Raw genomic sequence first — 20,614 nt, forward strand, 5'->3', positions numbered from 1 at the left:
GACAAAGCAGGTATGGGGGGGGTCAGGATTCTAGGGAAAGCTGTTGCTGAATAGCTTTTCCACCAAAGATACAGAAGTTGCATCTGTACATGATTGTTATCCACTGTAATTTTCAGAAAAAGATTGTTCTACAGAGAAAAGGGACATAAGCAGAGGTTATGATCAGCTTAGATTGGTTAAATTGAAAAAAAAAAGTGCCAAGACTGAATGTGCACATTGTTCGATGTATTACCAGTATTTTTATTCTTCCTAAGAAAAATATTTACACACTTTGATTTGTGAGTAAATGCTTCCTTAATTCTTGTTAATAAGAGTGGCAGGCTTCCTCTCTATCCTTTCTGGGGTCTTCTATCAACTAGTTGGACAAAACCGAGTGAAGGCCAGGCTTGTTCATTTTTTTTCTCATTTAATAAGTGTAAAAACAGGCAATGCATTCCTCAAAGATGAAGCTGTTAGAGCTCAAGAGTAGTTTTTGGGTTCTGGGTCTGGAGGGCAGCTGAGTCTCCCTGGGTGGCCCTGTCTACCCTCCAACTATGCCACCAGTGGGAGCAGGGCCCCTCTGTCAGTAGGTCTAGTCCTTGGCCTTAAATTCCTAAGGAGAGAATGGAGAACTACCCAGGGGAAATTATCTTCAATGCCACCTAATGGTTTTGTTTTTGTTGTTTCTCCCCATGTGCTGTTTTACTCTCAGTCTGTACACACACAGTTGTAGGGCCTTTCTTCTTCCCACTTAGGAACAGAAAATGGGATGTATGTGGTTTCCAACCTACTGTGTACATTAGAATTGGACACGGGGCCTGGACCCTTGTGGACTTATCACAAATAGCATCTTGACAAAGAAAGACCCAGAACAGGGCAGGCCCTGTCAGGGATGCTGCTGCCAACAAAGAAATGGCACAGAATCAAACAGGATGATGTGGTTATTTAAACAGTACCAAAGTGCATACTTCAGTGTATGTTTGCCTGCTCAAGGAGAAGCCCACGTTGAAAACACAGTAAAAGAAACTCATGAAAGCGAATATTCTCTTTCTCGTCAAAAGTCTTAACTTCTATAGAGCGCAATCACAGGCAAATCTGGGCTAAGCTTAGACTAGGTGTTTGATTTTTGGAGCTGTCTTTGCTCTGGGAGATGCTCCACTTTGGAACGCCTTGCTTTGGCATTCAGAATGATGGGAGAAATTAGGAGGCAAGATTGGGTTTCCATGGTGTGCTGTGTGTCTGAGGTCTAAGTTAAGAATGGTCTATTCAACCAGTCTTACTCCTAATGAAGGCACAAGAGTCTTGAGTAAAGAACAGATGTACAGGGCGAGACTGTCCTTGCATATTGGGGCTATTATACTCAGAACGTCTGATTTTAAAAATACCAGCTTTGGAAGTAATGCTCAGGAATTCATCAGAATCCCCTTGGTGTCCATTTCTCATCAAACAGAACAAATGTATTGCTGTCCCATCTAAACGTGTAAAACCAGTTTGAAGGACTAATGTAGGACATGCTGTATGTGGTGAAGCAGAACTTAAGGGACTTTTGAAATCTGGCCCAAGACTCTTCCAAAAGACAGTTTTTAAAATGATTTGCAAGAAATAAGGCAGCTGCTTGGAGGTATATGAACAGAATAGGATTGTCCCTTGACCTCTAAAGTAACAGAAAGTGTTCTACACAGCTCACTCATGCTAGCCTGGTGTGGTGGGTGGCGGGGGGGGGGGGGTTCATTTACAGATGGGAGGGAAACTCTGGCCCTGACATAGCTTGAAAGTTGGGTCCTCCAACTCCAAGTCACCGATTGCTTTTCCTGTTGCCTGGACTGAGTCAATTCAGGGTGGTGCCCTCCCTCTCTGTTCTCGACTAACTCTAAGGTTGCATTGCTTTCTGGGTTGGGCTTGCCAAGGGGAGAGAGACCAGAATCTTCCCTCTGCACCCACCGTAGGGGTGGGAGGTATCTTGCAGCACCAAGCATCGTGAGACACAGTCTGCGTCTAAGTTCTCTGTTCTCTCTCCTGTGGCCACATCCAGCTCCCAAGGAGTTACCGGCATCTTGGATGAGTGGCTAGGAGAACAGGATGGCCCTACCTAGTTTTGGAGAATTAGTGGTGGGAGAAATTATTTCTTCTGGTTTGCCCTTGTTAGAGGGCTGTGGAAGGCTCAGAAGAGTGTGGCAGCAAGCTTCCCATCTGCTTATGGAGGAGGAAGGGGGTGCTGGGTGAAAGCAGCCCAGGGCGTCGAAGCTTCTAGTGCAGATGTTCTGTGAGAGTAAGTAACTGCTGGCAGCAGGGAGGGCGGATGCCGCCCGAAAGGCTTCCCCAAATAGTTATTAATTCCTGCTCCTTTGACAATTCTAGTCAGAGGCTGACAATTCTAGTCAGGTGTGGACCAATTCAGGTCTCTTCAAAAAACGACAAAACTCAGGAAAACAAGCAGATTTCACTGCTCGCTCAAGAGCCCTCAAAGTACATTTTTAACACCAGAAGGACCCACAGAGATTGCAAACCCCACTGTCACTGTAGGTAAGGTTAAATGACCTGCGACCGCCCCCTGACGGCGCACAGAAGAATGAGGCAGACACAGGTCAATTATGAGAGAAGGGAGCAGCGACATAGGCTTTTCTACCAGCGCCCCCGCTCCCACTCCCTTGCAGCTGATTTGTTTGTGCCTCATTCTTCTCCCGTGCGCAGTAAGGAGATGGCAACCTGCCCTTTATCCTACAGCAAGTAAGAGAGTTAATACATGGAACCCTGGTGATGTGATTCAGTCCAGATCACTCTGGAGACAGAAAAGAATGGACACAATTGGTAAACGATAATACGGCTTCCAGAGATGCAGCAATTTGCCTGCGTGGGAGGGTGACTAGTAGACGGAAACCCCACCTCGCATACTTCAAACAGGCACTAGGAGAGGCAACCAACTTACTTACATGGTATCCTATGTGGAATAACTGAGTCGAAGAGCGTTTAGCCCAGACAGGTGTAGCCTCTCCAGGATGTTCTCACATTGGTGAGGGCTCTGGCCTGGCTGGGCAGAGGGAGCTGACACACTCCCAAGCCAGTAGCAGTGCTAGATATCCCGAGGGACTTAGGCAGACAGGTCAGCCCAGTAGCTAGAACTGTCTGGTAGCTTTGCCAACAAAAAAAGGGACAGCCTTTGGAGGGAATAAGTTCCCTGTCCAGGGGTGCAAGCTGGAGCTGAATGATCTACTCCAGGGACTGCAGGAAGCTTCAGGTCTTGAGGCTGGGATAGGATGTTCCCAAGAGACTTGTAGGCTGGAGAGCCTATGGTTGGTAAGTATTTCTAGCTGAAAGGAGCAATCTAGTTCTCTAGCACTGGAGCCCAGCAGGGCTTGCAGGGTCACCCCTGGGGTGGTTTCTCCTTCCTAAGGCTATAGGGGAAGGGTGGTTTGGGGCCCCAGGAGATCCAAGTGGCGAGTCAGCAACACACCCTGCCTGCAAATGCCACTGTGGGGTGAGCCTGTACCACACCTATCCGTCCGGGTGCCTGTGCCACAGGTGGCTATGTGTGTGACTCACAGGTACATAGATGAGTGTGTCTGCTATGACCACAGTTGGCTGTGGTCAGTCCCACTGGCTTCTCTAGATCCAGCTCTGTAGCAGGTGCTGACTCTTGGGAGACTCACAAAAATGGGGCAACCCCACAGGCTGCGTTGGCCGGAATCAGGTTACCTGTGAGCCCAGGCTGGACTTGCATAGCCCCAGGATCCGTTCCCGTGCCCCAGCGTTCACATATGGGACCGCAGCTGGTGTCCAGGATTAGAGGACCTTAGGAAACCATGCAAGCCTTCCCCTCGGCCTGTCCCAACTCTGGCCATGGCCATGGCCATCTGGTAAGGGAATTCCTGATGCTCTCTTCTCCCTCCTCTCCATTTGCCCTCATCATGGACAAAGCTGCCCAACAAAATAAAGCTGCTTTTCAGGGACCTGGTGACCTCAGTTTTGCCCCCTGCCCCCAAAGCATGTATGCTTTGTTGGCTGTGGATGGATTAGTTCACTTCTCTGAGCTTTAGTCTGTGCTGCTTTTCTGTTCCATCAACCCACTTGTTTTCATGCCAGTGCTCATCACAGCTCTGTTGGGCAGGTGTGACTCAGGTTTCCCGAAGGATACGCATAGCCGGGATCCTTCTCTAGCTTGGCAGCCAGGCCCAAACTACAAGAAAACACACAGGCTACCTTGCTCTATATGCACCTACTCTTTATTGCTGCTTGGCCAGGGGCTGGGTCCTGCCCAGCCCGGGGAGGGGAGGTCCTGACCAGTTCCCCACTCTCTGCGGCCAGCAAGCAAGGCCAGGCCAAGATCTGAGGCCTGCACCTGGCACACCCAGCCCCAAGGTGTGGTCCAGGGCACAGAGCCCTGGGAGGGCGTCAGGCACAGGCCGGGGAGTGCGCATGGCCCCGTGCACAGCCCTTAGCCTTTCGAGTCGCTGGCCGTGGGCCCCTGGCAGAACTCATCCATGAACTCAAGGAAGCGGCCAAACCTAGGCTGGCCCTCACTCAGTGCTGGGCGGCCCGGGGGTGGCGCTGCAGCCCTGAACACTGTACGCAGTGAGCAGCGCACCAGCTGCCTGTAGCGGGCCTGGAACTCCTTCAGCAGCCGCTTGGCCTCCAGGTATTGTTTCTGGTTCACCAGCCGCCTCTCAGTCTGCTGGCGCAGGACAGCTCCTGCAGGGAAAGAGGCCCGAGGGGCACCAAACTTGCTCTGGTTTCCCCCTAGCCCAAAGCAGTGCGGTCTGCGTCCAGAGCACCCCCCCCCCAAACCCAGTGAAAGTGGGATGGAGTGAAAAGAAGATGCTATGGGGACTGAGAATGGCCTCCCCAGCTCAGGGCAGTAAGAAGCCAGTGGTGTCCCCTCCTGATGCTACCTCAAGCCTTAGTTCTGGTCTGTAACGTGCTGTATGAGTCTAGGCAACACCCTGCCTCCCTCCAGGCAGGCCTTAGCTTCTTCTCCATCTGCACACCAGACAGGGCTGGGGCAGAAGCCAAGGGCCCTGGGCCTCCTCCCAGCAGGTAAGCGAATGTCTCGATCTCGGGTTCTGGCTGCTGAGGATGGGGGTGGGGGATGGGCAGAGCTGTACCTAGTGGAGCCTCTGTAATGTTCCGGGGATCCCGCATGCGAATGAAGAGATCATCCAGCAGCTGGGCTCGAGTCTTCCGTGGCGGTGGAACAGGGATCCTCTGGGCCTGACACAAGGTAAGAGGAGCCGGTCACCACAGGTCGGTGCTCAGCCTCCAACAGCCTCCACTCCTCATACAGACGCAGCAATAAGCAGGGGAGCACTTGGGGAAACTGGGAAAGCATGGCCCTGAGAAGGTGGGGAGGTGACAGCCACCATGGGGGGGACCCGTATACCCGCTTCTTCTTGGGCACGTAACGTTTCTGAAGTGTGTCCAGCCTGGGCTTGGAGGAGTGGCACAGCAGCGGGTACTTCAGCATGCGCTGCAGGGCCTGTGTGTTCTTCTGGATTCCTAAGGCAAAAAGGTGAGGGTTGGGCAAGGTACTCCTCCTCCATCTGCTGGATGCCTCCTCCAGTTTCATCATTCCCCGCTGTCACAGCAGCCCTGGGTGCAAGGATTTCAGAGGCCCCAAGACGAACACACATCTCTCTCTGATTTGCTGCAGTGCCTGAACCTCCATCACTCATTCGGTGAATACTCGTCCCCTGGGTGCACTAGGGGAAAAGAACTGACCCCAGTATAACCCCACTAAACACAGTGGGTTCCACTACAGGGATGGACTCCCATGACACCACAGCTGAGTGCCAGCAAGTTCCTTTGAAAGCACAAACACTGGTAACACATCAGTCTAAAATAAAGGGCTCAGAGGAAGCACTGCCTCCCTTGCCTCAAACCACAGAGAGAGGATTGGGGATGTCCCATTTGGGCCTTAGCTGGGCTGGGAAGGAGCTCAGGAATCCGACCAGTCTAGGTATCTGTTCCCAAAAACCTCCCGGAGACACTTTTCCAACCAGAGCGAGCAGCTGGGGCTAGACTGGCTAGAATCTCAGAACACCTGTGGTGCCTCAAAATCCAATGCAGGCCCAGGCCAGGGGACCTGATATGGGAGGCTCCAAACCAGGATACCTTCAGGAGCCCTTTGACAAGGGGCAGCATCCTGGTCTAGAAATGAGGCTTTGCCCTGACTTGCTCTGGGCTGTGGAGAGGGACCCTGCTTGGAACCATTTTCCTCACGTACCCTTTGGCTCAACAAAGGCTGGATCAGGCTTGGCTGTCAGCAGCTCCTCGTAGCCATGGTACTTGCTGGGGAGGGAGGCAGTCGGGGGCTTCCGACAAGCCCTCTTTACCTCTCTGGGTGCTGTGTGGGGTGGTCTTTGCTCTTCCTCCTTCATGGCTGAATCATCCCTCTGGAGGATGGAGGAAGGCAGCTCACCCACCTGTGTCCAAAAGAAAACCAGCTTCCATTAACACGTCTGAGCATGAGCTCTGTGCAGGTTCCCATGCTGGGCCCTGTTAAGGGAAAGAACCAAGACTGGGGTAAGAGGATGCAGTCATGAAAGACAGTGATCGTGCACCTTGGTAAGCACTGGAGGAGAAAGGAGCACAAAGGTTCTGGGTGGGCCCAGGAAGCCCTCACCCCTCCTGCGAAGCCTGGAAGCCTCCTGGAGGAAGTGAGGTCTTAACCTGCATGAAGTCTTGAAGCAGTGGGATGGCCGTCCCCACGCAGGCGTGGGGAGAGGGGTGGGCAACAAGTGCTGAGGAGAGAGGCCTGCTGCAGGCCATGAAGAGCAGCGACCAAGCCACCCATGTAAGTCCCGGCAAGGTGGATCTGGGGGACCTTCAAATTGGTATCTTTGGGGTGTACTATGAAGAAAGGGGCCACTGGAGCAATAAACAGGCTGCAGATCAGTAAGGACTTTAAAAAGCCAACCTGAGGGTTTTGGGTTGTTTTTGAATCTTCTTTATTCTCATGGAGATGGCAAAATCAGCAGAGGAGTTTTAAGGGGGTGAGTGACCACTGTCTGCACTCATATTTTTAGCTTACCTTAATAGTTTTATAAGAGACATACTGCTGAGACTGGGTTTCATATGTAGGGATGTTGTTTATACCCTACACGAAAACTTGTGGCTAAGAATAAACAGAATGTCTGAACAGATCTGTACCAAGTAGAGATTTTAACAATTCTTCCAAGGAAAAGCCAAGGGCCAGTTAGCTTCACCAGTGAATTCTATTAAGTATCTATAGAATTAACACCAATCCTTCATGAACTTTTCCAAAAATTAGAAAGGGGAACACTCCTAGCTCATTCTCTGAGTTACTATCCTGAAGCCAAAACTAAGGAAATACATCACAAAAGGACAATACAGACCAATATCCCTATGAATGTAAGCACAAAAATCCTCAAAAAATATTAGCAAACCAAATCAACAACCTGTAAGAAGGATTATATATCATGATCAAGTGGGACTTACCGTAGGTAGACAAGCTTGATTAAACATCTGGAAATCAATCAATGTGATATACTATTTCAACAGATAAAGGACAAAAACTACATGATTGTTTCAGTACACACAGAAAAAGCATTTGGCAAAATCTAACATCTCTGTGACAAAACCCAAAAAAACAAAACAAAACAAAAACAAAAACAAAAAGCCCACTCAACAAACTAGGAATAGAAACTTCCTCAACACAAAAAAGGTTATTTATGAAAAACCCACAACTAACATCAGAATTGATGGTGAAAGACTGAAAGCTTTCTCCCTGTGGTCAGGAGTAAGACATGTCTGCTCTTTCTGCTTCTGTTCCACTCTGTGCTGGAGGTCATAGCCTTGGCAATTCAGCAAGGGGAGAAAAGACTTTTCCCATCACAGTGATTCACAGTTGACTGTATTCCTTTGGCTCCTAGGAAGCCCAGAATTGCATTTTGGCAATACACCTCTGTTCCCAGAGCAGCAGGGCAGATGAGCAGGTCAGAGTGAGTGAGACCTTACTTCCTTTCCTGTCCGTATTTTCCTTTCATCCAACTTTAGCAAGCTCATTTTTTTCAAGCTCGTTTTAAAATATTTATTTACACTCTGCTTTGTTCTAAAAGGTTCAGCTATAGTTCATAAAGATAGTTTTATATCATATAAATATGTATGTCACTGTAAGTCACTTGTGGAATAAGAGATGGATGGAGTCAGACGTAGATGTATGCGTGTGTATCTTGGAAAGATCTGGCAGATTGGAGGGGTGAGATGGCAGGTAGGGAGCTGAGGAAAGGCAGTGGTATAGTAACACTCAAGGGATCCTGCCAGCTCCTCCAGCTTCCTATTTCCCTTTTCCTAAGTGTCACCCTGCTCCCCAGACACTGAACCATTTGTGGTTTCTGCACCTGCCACTTTCTGTCCTCTGTAGCCTGCTTCATGCTATTTGCTCTGCCCAGGATGCCCTCCTGCCCACCTTTTCACCTTGTCACTGTCTACTCAGCCTGCAAAGCTCAGCTCATCAGAACCTCTTTCAGGAGCCCTCCTGGTCTGGGCAGAGGATCCTGCTTTACTCCAGGTTCCCAGCACCTGGGTTTCCCTTAGTCTCAGCCCTGACTGCAAGCATTGTTCCTGCACTCCCCCAGCAGGCTGAGGATAGCTCAAGGGCAGGACCTTCATCTCAGCCATCTGTATTCCCAGGATTCAGAGGCAGCATCAGAAGTGATGTGACCTGTCTACGGCCATACCACCCTGAACGCACCCGATCTCGTCTGATCTCGGAAGCTAAGCAGGGTTGGGCCTGGTTAGTACTTGGATGGGAGAAGTGATGTGACCTTATACAGACAGGTTGAGGCAGTGTCAAGCTCTTCTGAAAAACTGGTCGGAACCGTGTCCCAACCAGGCCCCAGATGCTGTCTGTGCCACAGGACCATGAACTCTCTCTGGGGGTAACCCCCCACCAGTAGCCTTGGCTCAGTGGAGCTCCCAGAGGGGCTTGCAGGCCTGCCAGGGGTGATTCCTTCTGGTTTCCAGACCTGTCTTGGGCTCACTTCTGGCTGCCTACGGCAAGCCAGCTATGCCAAGGTCATACAGGAGCCTCCGGGAGCTAGGAACAAGGCAGAGGAAGGAGAACCAGGCACCTGGGTCAAGAATATGGACTCCATGCTCTTGGTGTCCTCGTCTGATAGGTGCTCTGGGCTGAGGCGGCTGGGTCTGTCACTGTGGTGGGACATGGTCTCTTCACTGTGCACGGTGGAATCGGAGCAGATGGGAGGTAGGGGCACGAAGGTCCGGTGGGACAGGGAGAGGCCCTCCACGGCCTCAACAGGTATCTGTGACTCCAGAGGACTGCCGGCCGCAGACAGCTCTTTAGTCAGCCCTGCCTCAGACTCTGGGATCTCCTTTGAGGGAGATGGGACTGCGGTCACAGGGAGATGATGGAGAAGTAGAGGCTGCTTTGGCACCTTTGGGACTTGGGTTTTCACCTGTCACGGGAGAAATGTTGGACTGTTAGCTTCCTAATCAGAATCTCTCTTCCTGGACCTCACCAGACTAAGGCAGTGGTACTGTGACCAGGGTACTAGACGAGGGCTCATAGGAGAGGGAGGGAGCCAAATCCCACTAACTGGGCATCTACAATGTGCCCTGTACATGGCAGATGTTGCTTGATTTACACCTCAAACTACCCAGGAAATAATTCTTATTTTATGAAAAATATTAAATATTTATAATTATAAATAATTCTCTTTATTTTATCAAAGTGGAAGCGAGGGCTCAGAGAGATGACTTGTCCAAGGTCACAGAATTATTTGGTGGCAGAGCCGGTATCTGATTTCTGCCTCATTCTACATCCCCGGTCCTATTCCTCTGGCTCTCAACAGTCTTCTTTTGTTGGAGTTTTAACATGGTGCCCTTGACTTTCCTCAGAGACTCCTAGTAAGACCTGGAGGAGATGGTCCTGTCCCTTCTGGAAGGAAGCAGCACCAGGCCCCTTTCAGGATGCTGGTGCCTACACCTTAAATGAAGTTTCATATGGCAAATCTCTCTCAGGGTTCAGAACCAAGACGATAACTTCTTTCCTGTTGAAATTCTCAGCTTCTTTAACTAGCAAAAGCCCACCATCCTGGGAGAGAGGATTCTGTACTTAGCATCTGCCTAACTCTGATTGTGCCCCTCTCAAGCTGGCTGATGGGAAAGAGACAGTCCAGTCCTTAGAGGAGGCAACAAACAAGGGGAAGATGATGGAAACCTTTTGAACTCCTGTCTATTTCCGGCTTTTAATTCTACTCTGGTCCTCTAAGGGCTCCAAAACTAGAGTTTGGCTAGACAGTGACAGGCTGCAGAGGGAGTCAAGAGGAAGTAACTGTATTTACTGATAACTTTTGTGATCAGCAATGCCCAGTCTAGCTTTTAGTCATGGAAAGGCTAAAGTTCAGGAAGGAAAAGCATTTCACAGAAATTTCTGCAATCCTTCTAATGAAGGAGAGATGTGACTTACTTTACAGCATCCCAGAAGGCTAAGACCACTGGTTGGGTTTGGTTTGGGGGAGCAAAGTGCTCTCAACATAGGGAAATGCTTCTTTATGTGTAAGAGATATGTATTCTAGGCCTGGTGCAGCCATTCACGATTCCCACAGGTGGTTAGAACTTGCATAGGGGCAGATTTGGGAGATTATAACATATTTTTGCATCTGCTGCTTCATCCAGTCCTCTCAGCACCTCAGGGAGGCTTGGAGTTGAGAAGCTGAAGCTCAGAGAGTTAAGCTCTTGCCCAAGTTTGGGCAGCTGTGCAAAGTGATGAAGCCAGGCTCATCCCTGGGTCTTCAGACCAATTTCTCCCCTACTTCTCCACAGCTCTTTCTCAGGGCCTCAGTTTCTCTGTCAAAATTGGAAGCAAGATTCCATGACCTTCACAGCTTCTCCCTACTCTGACAACTGGGTCCCTCTGACTGTCTTGTCCTCCTTCTGTGTGTATCTGTGTGTAACAGACACACAAAGCAGAAGACAAAGCCAATACTACAGACCCAACAGAAGGAATCCATGATGAGTGGGAAAGATCAGTTCACACGCAGTAAAATGGGCTCCACTTCCTCCGGCCTTGGCAGTCCTGCCCTGGAGGCCTTACCTTCCTCGAGACCTTCCGAGGCATCAAAATATGATGCTTAGCCTTTACTATCTTCTTGCGAATCAAGTGGATCCCCAGCCGCTCCTGGAGGAAGCTTTTCAGCAGTGGAGGGACCCCTGGAGCCATGACGGGGAAGATTACTATTAGTGGATATTTACTGGGGGCTTACTATGCGCCCAGCGCTGTTCCAACTGCCAGACCTGTATTAACTTACATCATTCTCACACCAACCCTGGGAGGTAGGTACCTGTATTATTCCCATTCAATAAGTGAGGAAACCGAGGCACAGAGACGTTAAGAAATTTGCCCACGGCAACAAGGATAGTTCAAAGCAAGGGTAAGAACTCTGCTGGTGTCACTCTAGGACCCAGGATTCTAAGGTGCCTCCAAGGTATAGCGCTAGTGGCAGCACCCACTGCACCCACGATGCAACACCTACTTCTGGACACAGCTGCTTGAAACCTCCTGCATGACCCTCTACTTTCTTACCCCCTCCCCTGCTCAGCCATGCCTCCCCTGCAGGCCCCTCCCCAGATGGGAAGTAGGAAATGAGGTCACAATAGACCTGTTCTACAAAGCCAGGTGTTACTCCAAGATCTCATGCAGGATCTAGCTTTGCCTCATTCTTGCTGTGAGGCTTTGGGTAGATCATGAACCTTCCTGGACTTCAGCATCCTTCACTGGGCACGGGGACAATGACACCTGCCTCACAGGGTTGCTGTCAGGTAAGCTGGTACAGAAGTGCTTAGCAACGTCTGTGATTCTCTCCATTCCCAGATGAATGTCCACCCATGTCCACCATGATGCACAGACAAGCCCAGGACTCAGCCTCAAAGAGGTGGGGTTGAGGGTGCCCAGACTGCCCCTGGGCACCGGGATGGGGGCGCAGGTTTGCAGGCACCATACCTCGTGTATGGGACACCAGAGGGTTATTATGAAAGATGAGTTCGCAGAGAGACGGGAAAAGAGCTACTGGCAGGATGGCATCCTCCTTGGCGATCTATAAGGAAGACAGGGAAAAGCTTCGGGTCAAAGCTGCCCCACTTCTGCCCAAGGGCTGCCAGGTCCCATACTGTGGGGCTACGTGCTTGCTAGGGCAGGGGTGGGGCCGGGGACGTGAGGCTGCTGTGCCAGACCTCAGGGCTGGGCATGGTCTGCTCCTGTGGTTTCACCTGTTCACACCCACAGGATCAGGATCCTGTCTGAAATTCCACATCACTATTTCACGTTTAAAAGTTAAGAATTCTTTTCTCTTCTCCACACTGGAAATGTAGCCCAGACCAAGGAATGGAGATGTTGGTGACAAAATGAGAATAAGCACAAGGAGTCTGGAAGTATGGCCAGGCATTGATTTTGACTTCGGGATACTCTTTGTCTGACACTTCACCTTCCTCAATGCAACCTCTACACACCCCAACAGTCTGTCAACAGCATTCCTGGTGGTCTCTTTTTTTAAGACCTGTCCTGGACACTAAGCTGGGGAAAGACAGAGGGCAGGACAGGGGGGACCCATTCATCTAAGGGAAAAGCCGAGCCAATGATAAGACCTCCCAGCTGTCTGGGCCCAGAGGCTGCTCTACCCTCTTGTGGCCAGCTTCTGAAGGGTGAAAAATACCTAATCCTTGCTGAGCAGAGTGGTTGGAACATCCCTGGGAAGGGTGTCTTTTAGCAACAGAACACAATAAGAGGGGCAAAGAGTGGATCAGTGGCCTTTCAGATGCACCCTGAAAGTCACTGGGTCAGACTCTGGACCCGTGGAAGGCAACAAGACCTGAGGACTGTGAGAGGGAGGGCCCTTCAGTTTGGCTTCCTCTGGAGCCCCAGTGGGTAGCACTAGATGTCCACTGGGCAATGAATCTATCCATTCTTATTCCTTTGTGTTCATTCAATAAATAAATATTAGTGAATGCCAACATGAAATGAGCAAAACAGCTAGAACTCCTGTCCTCAGGGAGCACTGCCTGTGGGGAAACAGGCACCAAAGTAGTAACCGGAAGCACAAGAGCTCAGCAGCTGTGATGAGCGCTGTAAGAGAGGACGTGTCAAGTCCCAGGGTGATCTGGTCCAGGCAGGGAGAGAGGGAAGGCTTCCCTGAGATTTGAATGCTAAGGAGGAGGTAGGGACAGAGTATGCACCACAGAAACCTCGATATTAACCAAAACCGTTCCCTCTACTTTCTGAGCACACAGCGACATGATCTTCGTGCCTCCATGCAGCTAGATGTGCTGGTATGACTCACGTCATATGCAACCAGGGTGGAAGGGATAATTTCTGGGCACAGCCCATTTGAAACCTCATGTGTGACCCTCTACCTTTCTTACCCCCTCCCCTACTCAGCAATCAGTCTGCCAGACACAAAGGAGCCAATAAAATCCCCTTCAGGAATGAAGGATGACAAAGACACAGCCAGAAGGGACCTGGGTCTCTGGGAGATCATGTGTGAGGCCACCAGCCCACCTGGAATTCTCATAGTAGATTCTATGAAATCAAGAAATAGACTCCTACTCAGGAGGTCGTGGGGGAATTTAAGGTGTATGGCAGCAGCTAACGGTGCATGCTCCGCCTACTGCAGAGAGGAAGTGCCCGACACAGAGAACCATGCGTAAAGGCCCTCACAGCGAGGAGTAGGAAAGCCAGCTGGAAGGACGAAGGAAGGCCACTTTGATTAACAGCAGAAAGAAAATGAGGCTAGAGATGTAAGTTGAGGGCAGATCAAAGCTAGAAAGATCTTGGTCCCTGGGGACCTATTACATAAATTTGTAGAAGTAGGAGGACCTAAATATGACAAGATTTGGTCACAGATTAGATATGCATGGCGAGGAAAGATGTAAAGGAGAGAGAAACATTTAGGACAACAGCCAGATTTTGGTGTGAGTAAACCATGTGCTCTTCTTTAAGATATGGGAGATCATTAATTCACTTTGGATACATGTACTTTCCAGTAGAGATTCAGGTAGGCAGTGCATATACTGGTCTGGAGTACACAGGAGGGTTCTGTGTTGGAATTATAACTTTGTGAGCCACAGTTCATGGGACAGTGGGTATATGAAGCCATCCCTACTGGGAGAGTCCAGAGTGAGAGGAGAGGGACCAGGCTTGGCCTCTGAGCAACTCTAAATTTGGTCATCGAGACCACGACTTGGCCTACCTTTTCTGTCAAGGACCAGGGAGTAAATATTTAAGGCTTTACTGGCCATACGGTCTGTGTTGTAACACAAGACAATTCATATTGTTAAGTGTGATGGCTCTTTTCCAACAAAACTTTAGATATGGAGTCTGAAATTTGTATTTCATATAATTTTAAAGTGTCATGAAGTAGTATCCTTCTTTTGATTTTTTCAACCACTTACAAATCAAAGCCTTAGCTTGAAGGCTATACAAAACCCAAGGTCAGTTGCTAATGTCTGTGGGCCAAATCCATCCCTCCATCTGTTTAATAAAGCTTCGTCAGAACATTGCCCTGCTCATCCATTTACATGTTCCCCTTTGTGCTACAAGGCAAAGCTGAGTAGCTGTGACGGAGTAATGGATTTATCCGGCCCATTATAGAAAACACTTGCTGACTTCTTATCTAGACTCTAGGGAAGAAGGAAGAATCTACAAAGAAGTATAATATGGTAAATAACTATATTTGGTTAAAGAGAGGTTAAAGAGAGTGGTTAAAGAGAGTGCAGAGTCTCTCATATGCAAATCTGGTGGTCAAGAAGCAGTGACAACAAAATGAGGGAGGGAAAATTAAATTTGTCAGGATGCAAAATTCCATCCATCCAAATCAAGTGACTAAAAAGCTGAAGAAAGTTACAATTAAAACTGATAGAAAGTTGAAAGATATCCATGGCATGGATGTCATTTTCTGTGAAATTAAGTCCCAGCTGAAAGATATGGGCTTGGGATTCTGGATGATATAGTGAGGAAAATGTGGCCATTGGGCTAGCCTATCCCCATAAGGTGAACTGAATGCCCTTGAAAATAAATTCAGGATCCAATGTCAATTTACTATTTCTGTCCAATTTCATTGGGTTAAGGCAAATACAATTTAACCTACCAAATTTATGAACTAAGAAAATATTAGTTAAAGGTTGACTGAAAGTGATTACTTTGCCTGTTTTTTTTGTTTTTTTTGTTTTTTTTTAAGAGAGAGGGAGGGAGAATGAGCATTATCAGCCAAGGGGGGTTGGAGAAGAAGAGGGAGATATTCTTTTTTGTTTTCTTTTTGAGATTTATGTATTTATTTGAGAGAGAGAGAGAGAGAGCATGTGCATGTGTACAAGCTGGGGAAGGGACAGAGAGACGGGGGAGGAAGAATCCTCAAGCAGACTTCCCACCAAGTGTAGATCCCAATGCAAGGCTTGATCCCAGGACTCTCAGAGCATGACCTGAGCTGAAATCACAAGTCAGACACCTAACCAACTGAGCCACTCAGGTGCCCTGAGATAGAGAATCCTAAGCAGGCTTCATGCCCTGACATGGGCTCAATCTCAGGACCATAAGAGCATAACTTGAGCCAAAATCAAGAGTCAGACCCTCAACTGACATAGCCACCCAGGCACCTCATTTACTTTACTTTTGACACAAAACTTATTAGATTTGAGAGGATATTCTAGACATTTAAATTCTGTTTGAACACAAAATAGGTTTTAAAATTTGTAACTTTAATAAATGGAATGTTAATTTCAACACAGGTAGCATGAGTTTTCCTTGATGTGATCAAAACATCATTCATTCATCAAACAAACTCACTGGGTACCTATCATGTACCAGGTTCTATTCCAGACGATGAGGATATAGTTATAAGTAAAACAAAATCCTACTCTCAAACCTACATCCTGGCAGTAGACAACTGATAATAAAGAAAAAAGATATATATATTAGGTGATAACCATCATAAAGAAAAATGTAATTTAAAAACTCAAGTAAACATGTAGAAAAATGGAGAGTAGGGGTGTCTGGGTGGTTCAGCTGGTTAAGTCTCTGCCTTTCCCTCAGGTCATAATCCCAGGGTCCTAGTATCGAGCCCTATGTCAGTCTCCCTGCTCAGAGGGAAGTCTGCTCCTCCCTCTCCCTTGGCCTGTCTCCCCCACTCATGCTCTCTCTGAAATAAATAAAATCCTTAAAAAAAGAAAAAGGAAAATGGAGTGTATTACTACCCTCCTAACAATAGGAAAAAAGACAGAATAACCTATAACATCATAACTTTTCTTGCATCTATCAGAGAGCTAAGGTCTCAGGTCAATCAGGTGGACTGAAATGTAAGGAAAGGTGGGTACCTCCAAGGGATGATGAGACATGGACACTGGCTCAGGTGTGGCAGAAAATGGGAGGAAGAGATGGTAAGTGCCATACAAGCAACTAGAAAGAAATGAGCTACCATTTTAATGAGCTGCTGAAGGTTATGTGTGCACTAGAGCAGGAGATGAGAATTCTCAAGAGCTGCAGAGAGAAGGAGAATTCATGGCCACTTATACACAAAAGACTGGACCCAGGGAGCAAGACAAGAGAAAGCCATCCCTGGGGCATAGGCCTGGAGGAGGAGAGCCCCTGCCACTGTCAGAAAGATAGGAAGCCTGGAGATCAAAAGGAAGCTGGGGTATCCTTATATCAGACAAATTAGATTTTAAACCAAAGATGATAATAAGAGATGAGGATGGACACTATATCATACTCAAAGGGTCTGTCCAATAAGAAGATCAAACAGTTTTAAATATCTATGCCCCTAACATGGGAGCAGTCAATTATATAAAGCCGATTAATAACAAAATCAAAGAAACACATCAACAATAATATAATAACAGTAGAGGACTCTAACACCCCCTTCACTGAAATGGACAGATCATCTAAGCAAAAGATCAACAAGGAAATAAAGGCTTTAAGTGACACACTGGACGAGATGGACATCACAGATATATTCAGAACATTCCATCCCAAAGCAACAGAACACACATTTTTCTCTAGTGCACATGGAACATTCTCCAGAATAGATCACATCCTGGGTCATAAATCAGGTCTCATCCAGTACCAAAAGACTGGGATCATTCCCTGCATATTTACAGACCACAAGGCTTTGATCACAAGAGAAAAGTTGGAAAGAACTCAAATACATGGAGGCTAAAGAGCATCCTACTAAAGAATGAATGGGTCAACCAGGAAATTAAAGAAGAATTGAAAAAAAATTCATGGAAACAAATGAAAGAAAAAAAAAGGAAAAAAGAAATGAAAAGAAAACATAACTGTTCAAAATCTTTGGGATGCAGCAAAGGCGGTCCTAAGAGGAAAGTATATAGCAATACAAGCCTTTCTCAAGAAATAAGAAAGGCCTCAAACAGCAACCTAACCCTATGCCTAAAAGAGCAAGAGAAAAAAAACAGCAAAAAAAAAGCCTAAACCAAGGAGGAGAAAAGAAATCATCAGAGCAGAAATCAATGAAATAGAAACCAAAAGAACAATAGAACAGATCAATGAAACTAGTAGCTAGTTCTTTGAAAGAATTAATAAGATTGATAAACCTCTGGCCAGACTTATCAAAAAAGAAAAAAGAAAGGGCCCAAATTAATTAAATCATGAATGAAAGAGGAGAGATCACAACCAACACCAAAGAAATACAAACAATTATAAGAACATATATGAGCAACTATATGCGAACAAATTAGACAATCTGGAAGAAATGGATGCATTCCTAGAGATGTATAAGCTACCAAAACTGAACCAGGAAGAAATAGACCTGAATAGACCCATAACCAATAAGAAAATTGAAGCAGTCATCAAAAATCTCCCAACAAACAAGAGCTCAGGGCCAGATGGCTTCCCAGGGGAATTCTACCAAACATTTAAAGGAGAATTAATCTCCATTATCCTGAAACTGTTCCAAAAAATAGAAATAGAAGGAAAACTTCCAAACTCATTTTATGAAGCCAGCATTGCCTTGATCCCAAAACCAGACAAAGACTCCACCAAAAAAGAGAATTACAGACCAATATCCCTGATGAACACAGATGCAAAAATTCTCATCAAGATACTAGCCAACAGGATCCAACAGTACATTAAAAGGATTATTCACCACGACCAAGTGGGATTTATTCCTGGGCTGCAAGCTTGGTTCAACTTCTGCAAATCAATCAGTGTGACACAATACATTAATAAAAGAACAAGAACCATATGATACTCTCAATAGATGCTGAAAAAACATTTGACAAAGTACAGCATCCTTTCTTGATCAAAACTCCTCAAAGCATAGGGATAGAGGGTACATACCTCAATATCATCAAAGCTACCTATGAAAAGCTACCTATGAAAAACACACAGCAAATCATTTTCAATGGGGAAAAACTGAGAGATTTTCCTGTAAGGTCAGGAACACAGCAGGGATGTCCACTATCACCATGGCTATTCAACATAGTACTAGAAGTCCTGGCTGCAGCAATCAGACAACAAAAAGAAATAAAAGGCATCCGAATCAGCAAAGAAGAAGTCAAACTCTCACTCTTTTGCAGATGATATGATTCTTTATGTGGAAAACCCCAAAGATTCCACTCCAAAAAATGGTGGAACTCATACAGGAATTCAGTAAAATGTAAGGTTATAAAATCAATGCAGAGAAATCAGTTGCATGCATTTCTATACACCAACAGCAAGATAGAAGAAAGAGAAATTAAGGAGTCAATCCCATTTACAATTGCACCCCAAACCACAAGATACCTAGGAAGAGACCTAACCAAAGAGGCAAAGAATCTGTACTCAGAAAACTTTGGAGTACTCATGAAAGAAATTGAGGAAGACACAAAGAAATGGAAAAATGTTCCATGCTCATGGAGTGGAAGAACAAATATTGTGAAAATGTCTATGCTACCTAGAGCAATTAACACATTTAATGCAATCCCTATCAAAATGCCATCAATTTTTTTTCAAAGAAATGGAATAAATAATACTAAAATTTATATGGAACCAGAAAAGACCCCGAATAGCCAGAAGAATGTTGAAAAAGAAAGCCAAAGTTGGCGGCATCACAATTGCAGACTTCAAGCTCTATTACAAAGCTGTCATCATCAAGACAGTGTGGTACTGGCACAAAAACAGACAAACAGATCAGTGTAACAGAATAGAGAGCCCAGAAATGGACACCACTCAACTCTATGGCCAACTATCTTCGACAAAGCAGGAAAGAATGTCCAATGGAAAAAAGACAGTCTCTTCAACAAACGGTGTTGGGAAAATTGGATAGCCACGTGCAGGAGAATGAAACTGGACCATTTCCTTACATCACACACAAAAATAGACTCAAAATGGATGAAAGACCTCAATGTGAGACAGGAATCCATCAAAATCCCTGAGGAGAACACAGGCAGCAACCTCTTTGACCTTAGCCACAGCCACTTCTTCCTAGAAATATCGCCAAAAGCAAGGGAAGCAAGGGCAAAAATGAACTACTGGGACTTCATCAAGATCAAAAGCTTTTGCATGGCAAAGGAAACAGTCAACAAAACCAAAAGACTTCTGACAGGATGGGAGAAGATATTTGCAAATGATATATCAGATAAAGGGCTAGTTTCCAAAATCTATAAAGAACTTATCAATCTCAACACCCAAAGAACAAATAATCCATTAAAATCAGACAAGACAGATATCAAGACAAGAAATTTTGTTCAAGGCACAGGGAAACAAGTCAAAATAATAAAAGAATCAACACATCAGGTAGATATAAAAATTCTAGATATTTATGTGCCTGATGGTAAAATTTCAAAACAAAGGCAGCAAAAACTGACAGAACTAAAGGGAGAAATAAAGAGATCCACAGTCATGATTGGGGATGTTAACATGCTGCTCTTGATAATTGGTAGAACAAAGAGACAAACAATAATATAGAAATGATCTGAGTTATACTACCAACCACCTTAATTGGTATTTATAGAACACTATTACTTAAAACTGCACAAGACACATTTTTTCTAAGCGCACACAGAACATTCACCAAGACAGAATATAGGATGGGACATAAAACAAGTTTCAATAGATGTCAGAAGAATGAAATCTTACAGGTTATGTTATCTGACCACAACAGGATTAAAGTAAAATAGTAAGTATAAGACATCTAGAAGATCTCCATATATTTGGAAATGAAGCATTTCACTTATCTAAATAATCCATGGGTAAAAGAAGAAATCACAACAAGAATTTAAAAAGTTGAATAGAATGAAAATAAAAACACAAATCATTTGTAGGATGCAGCTAAAACAGTGCCTACAGAAAAAGTTTATGGCTTTACATATTTATATTAAGAAGAAAAAGGTCTAAATCAATAATCTAAAACTACACTATTTAGATTATTTAGGAAACTAGAAAGAGAGGAACAAATTAAACTCATGTGAGTAGGACAGAAATCAAGTTAGGAGCAGAAATCAATGAAATGGGAAAAGAGGGGCGCCTGGGTGGCTCAGTGGGTTAAGCCGCTGCCTTCGGCTCAGGTCATGATCTCGGGGTCCTGGGACTGAGTCCCGTATTGGGCTCTCTGCTCAGCAGGGAGCCTGCTTCCCTCTCTCTCTCTCTCTCTCTCTGCCTGCCTCTCCATCTACT

At 46.3% G+C, this 20,614-nt stretch overlaps 1 protein-coding gene across 12 annotated transcripts in view; it reads right to left on the reverse strand.

The window, feature by feature from the left end:
- Window positions 1-20,614, reverse strand: part of XRRA1 (X-ray radiation resistance associated 1) — a 72,384-nt gene that overhangs the window by 2,247 nt on the left and 49,523 nt on the right. For 3 of the 12 annotated variants that reach the window (XM_059410800.1, XM_059410755.1, XM_059410746.1), the window contains 7 exons: window positions 11,957-12,050; window positions 11,051-11,166; window positions 9,066-9,410; window positions 6,197-6,395; window positions 5,354-5,469; window positions 5,079-5,184; window positions 4,068-4,665 (listed from right to left, as the gene is read on the reverse strand). In XM_059410800.1, coding sequence (XP_059266783.1) covers window positions 4,412-4,665; window positions 5,079-5,184; window positions 5,354-5,469; window positions 6,197-6,395; window positions 9,066-9,410; window positions 11,051-11,166; window positions 11,957-12,050 — 1,230 coding nt within the window. In that variant the 3' untranslated portion in view covers window positions 4,068-4,411. Of the gene's footprint in view, window positions 1-4,065; window positions 4,666-5,078; window positions 5,185-5,353; window positions 5,470-6,196; window positions 6,396-9,065; window positions 9,411-11,050; window positions 11,167-11,956; window positions 12,051-20,614 lie in introns of those variants that run through there. The other 9 variants (XM_059410773.1, XM_059410845.1, XM_059410791.1 and 6 more) reach the window with 9 other exon arrangements.

Source organism: Mustela nigripes, chromosome 1, assembly GCF_022355385.1.
Source record: "Mustela nigripes isolate SB6536 chromosome 1, MUSNIG.SB6536, whole genome shotgun sequence".
NCBI classification, from domain to species: domain Eukaryota; kingdom Metazoa; phylum Chordata; class Mammalia; order Carnivora; family Mustelidae; genus Mustela; species Mustela nigripes.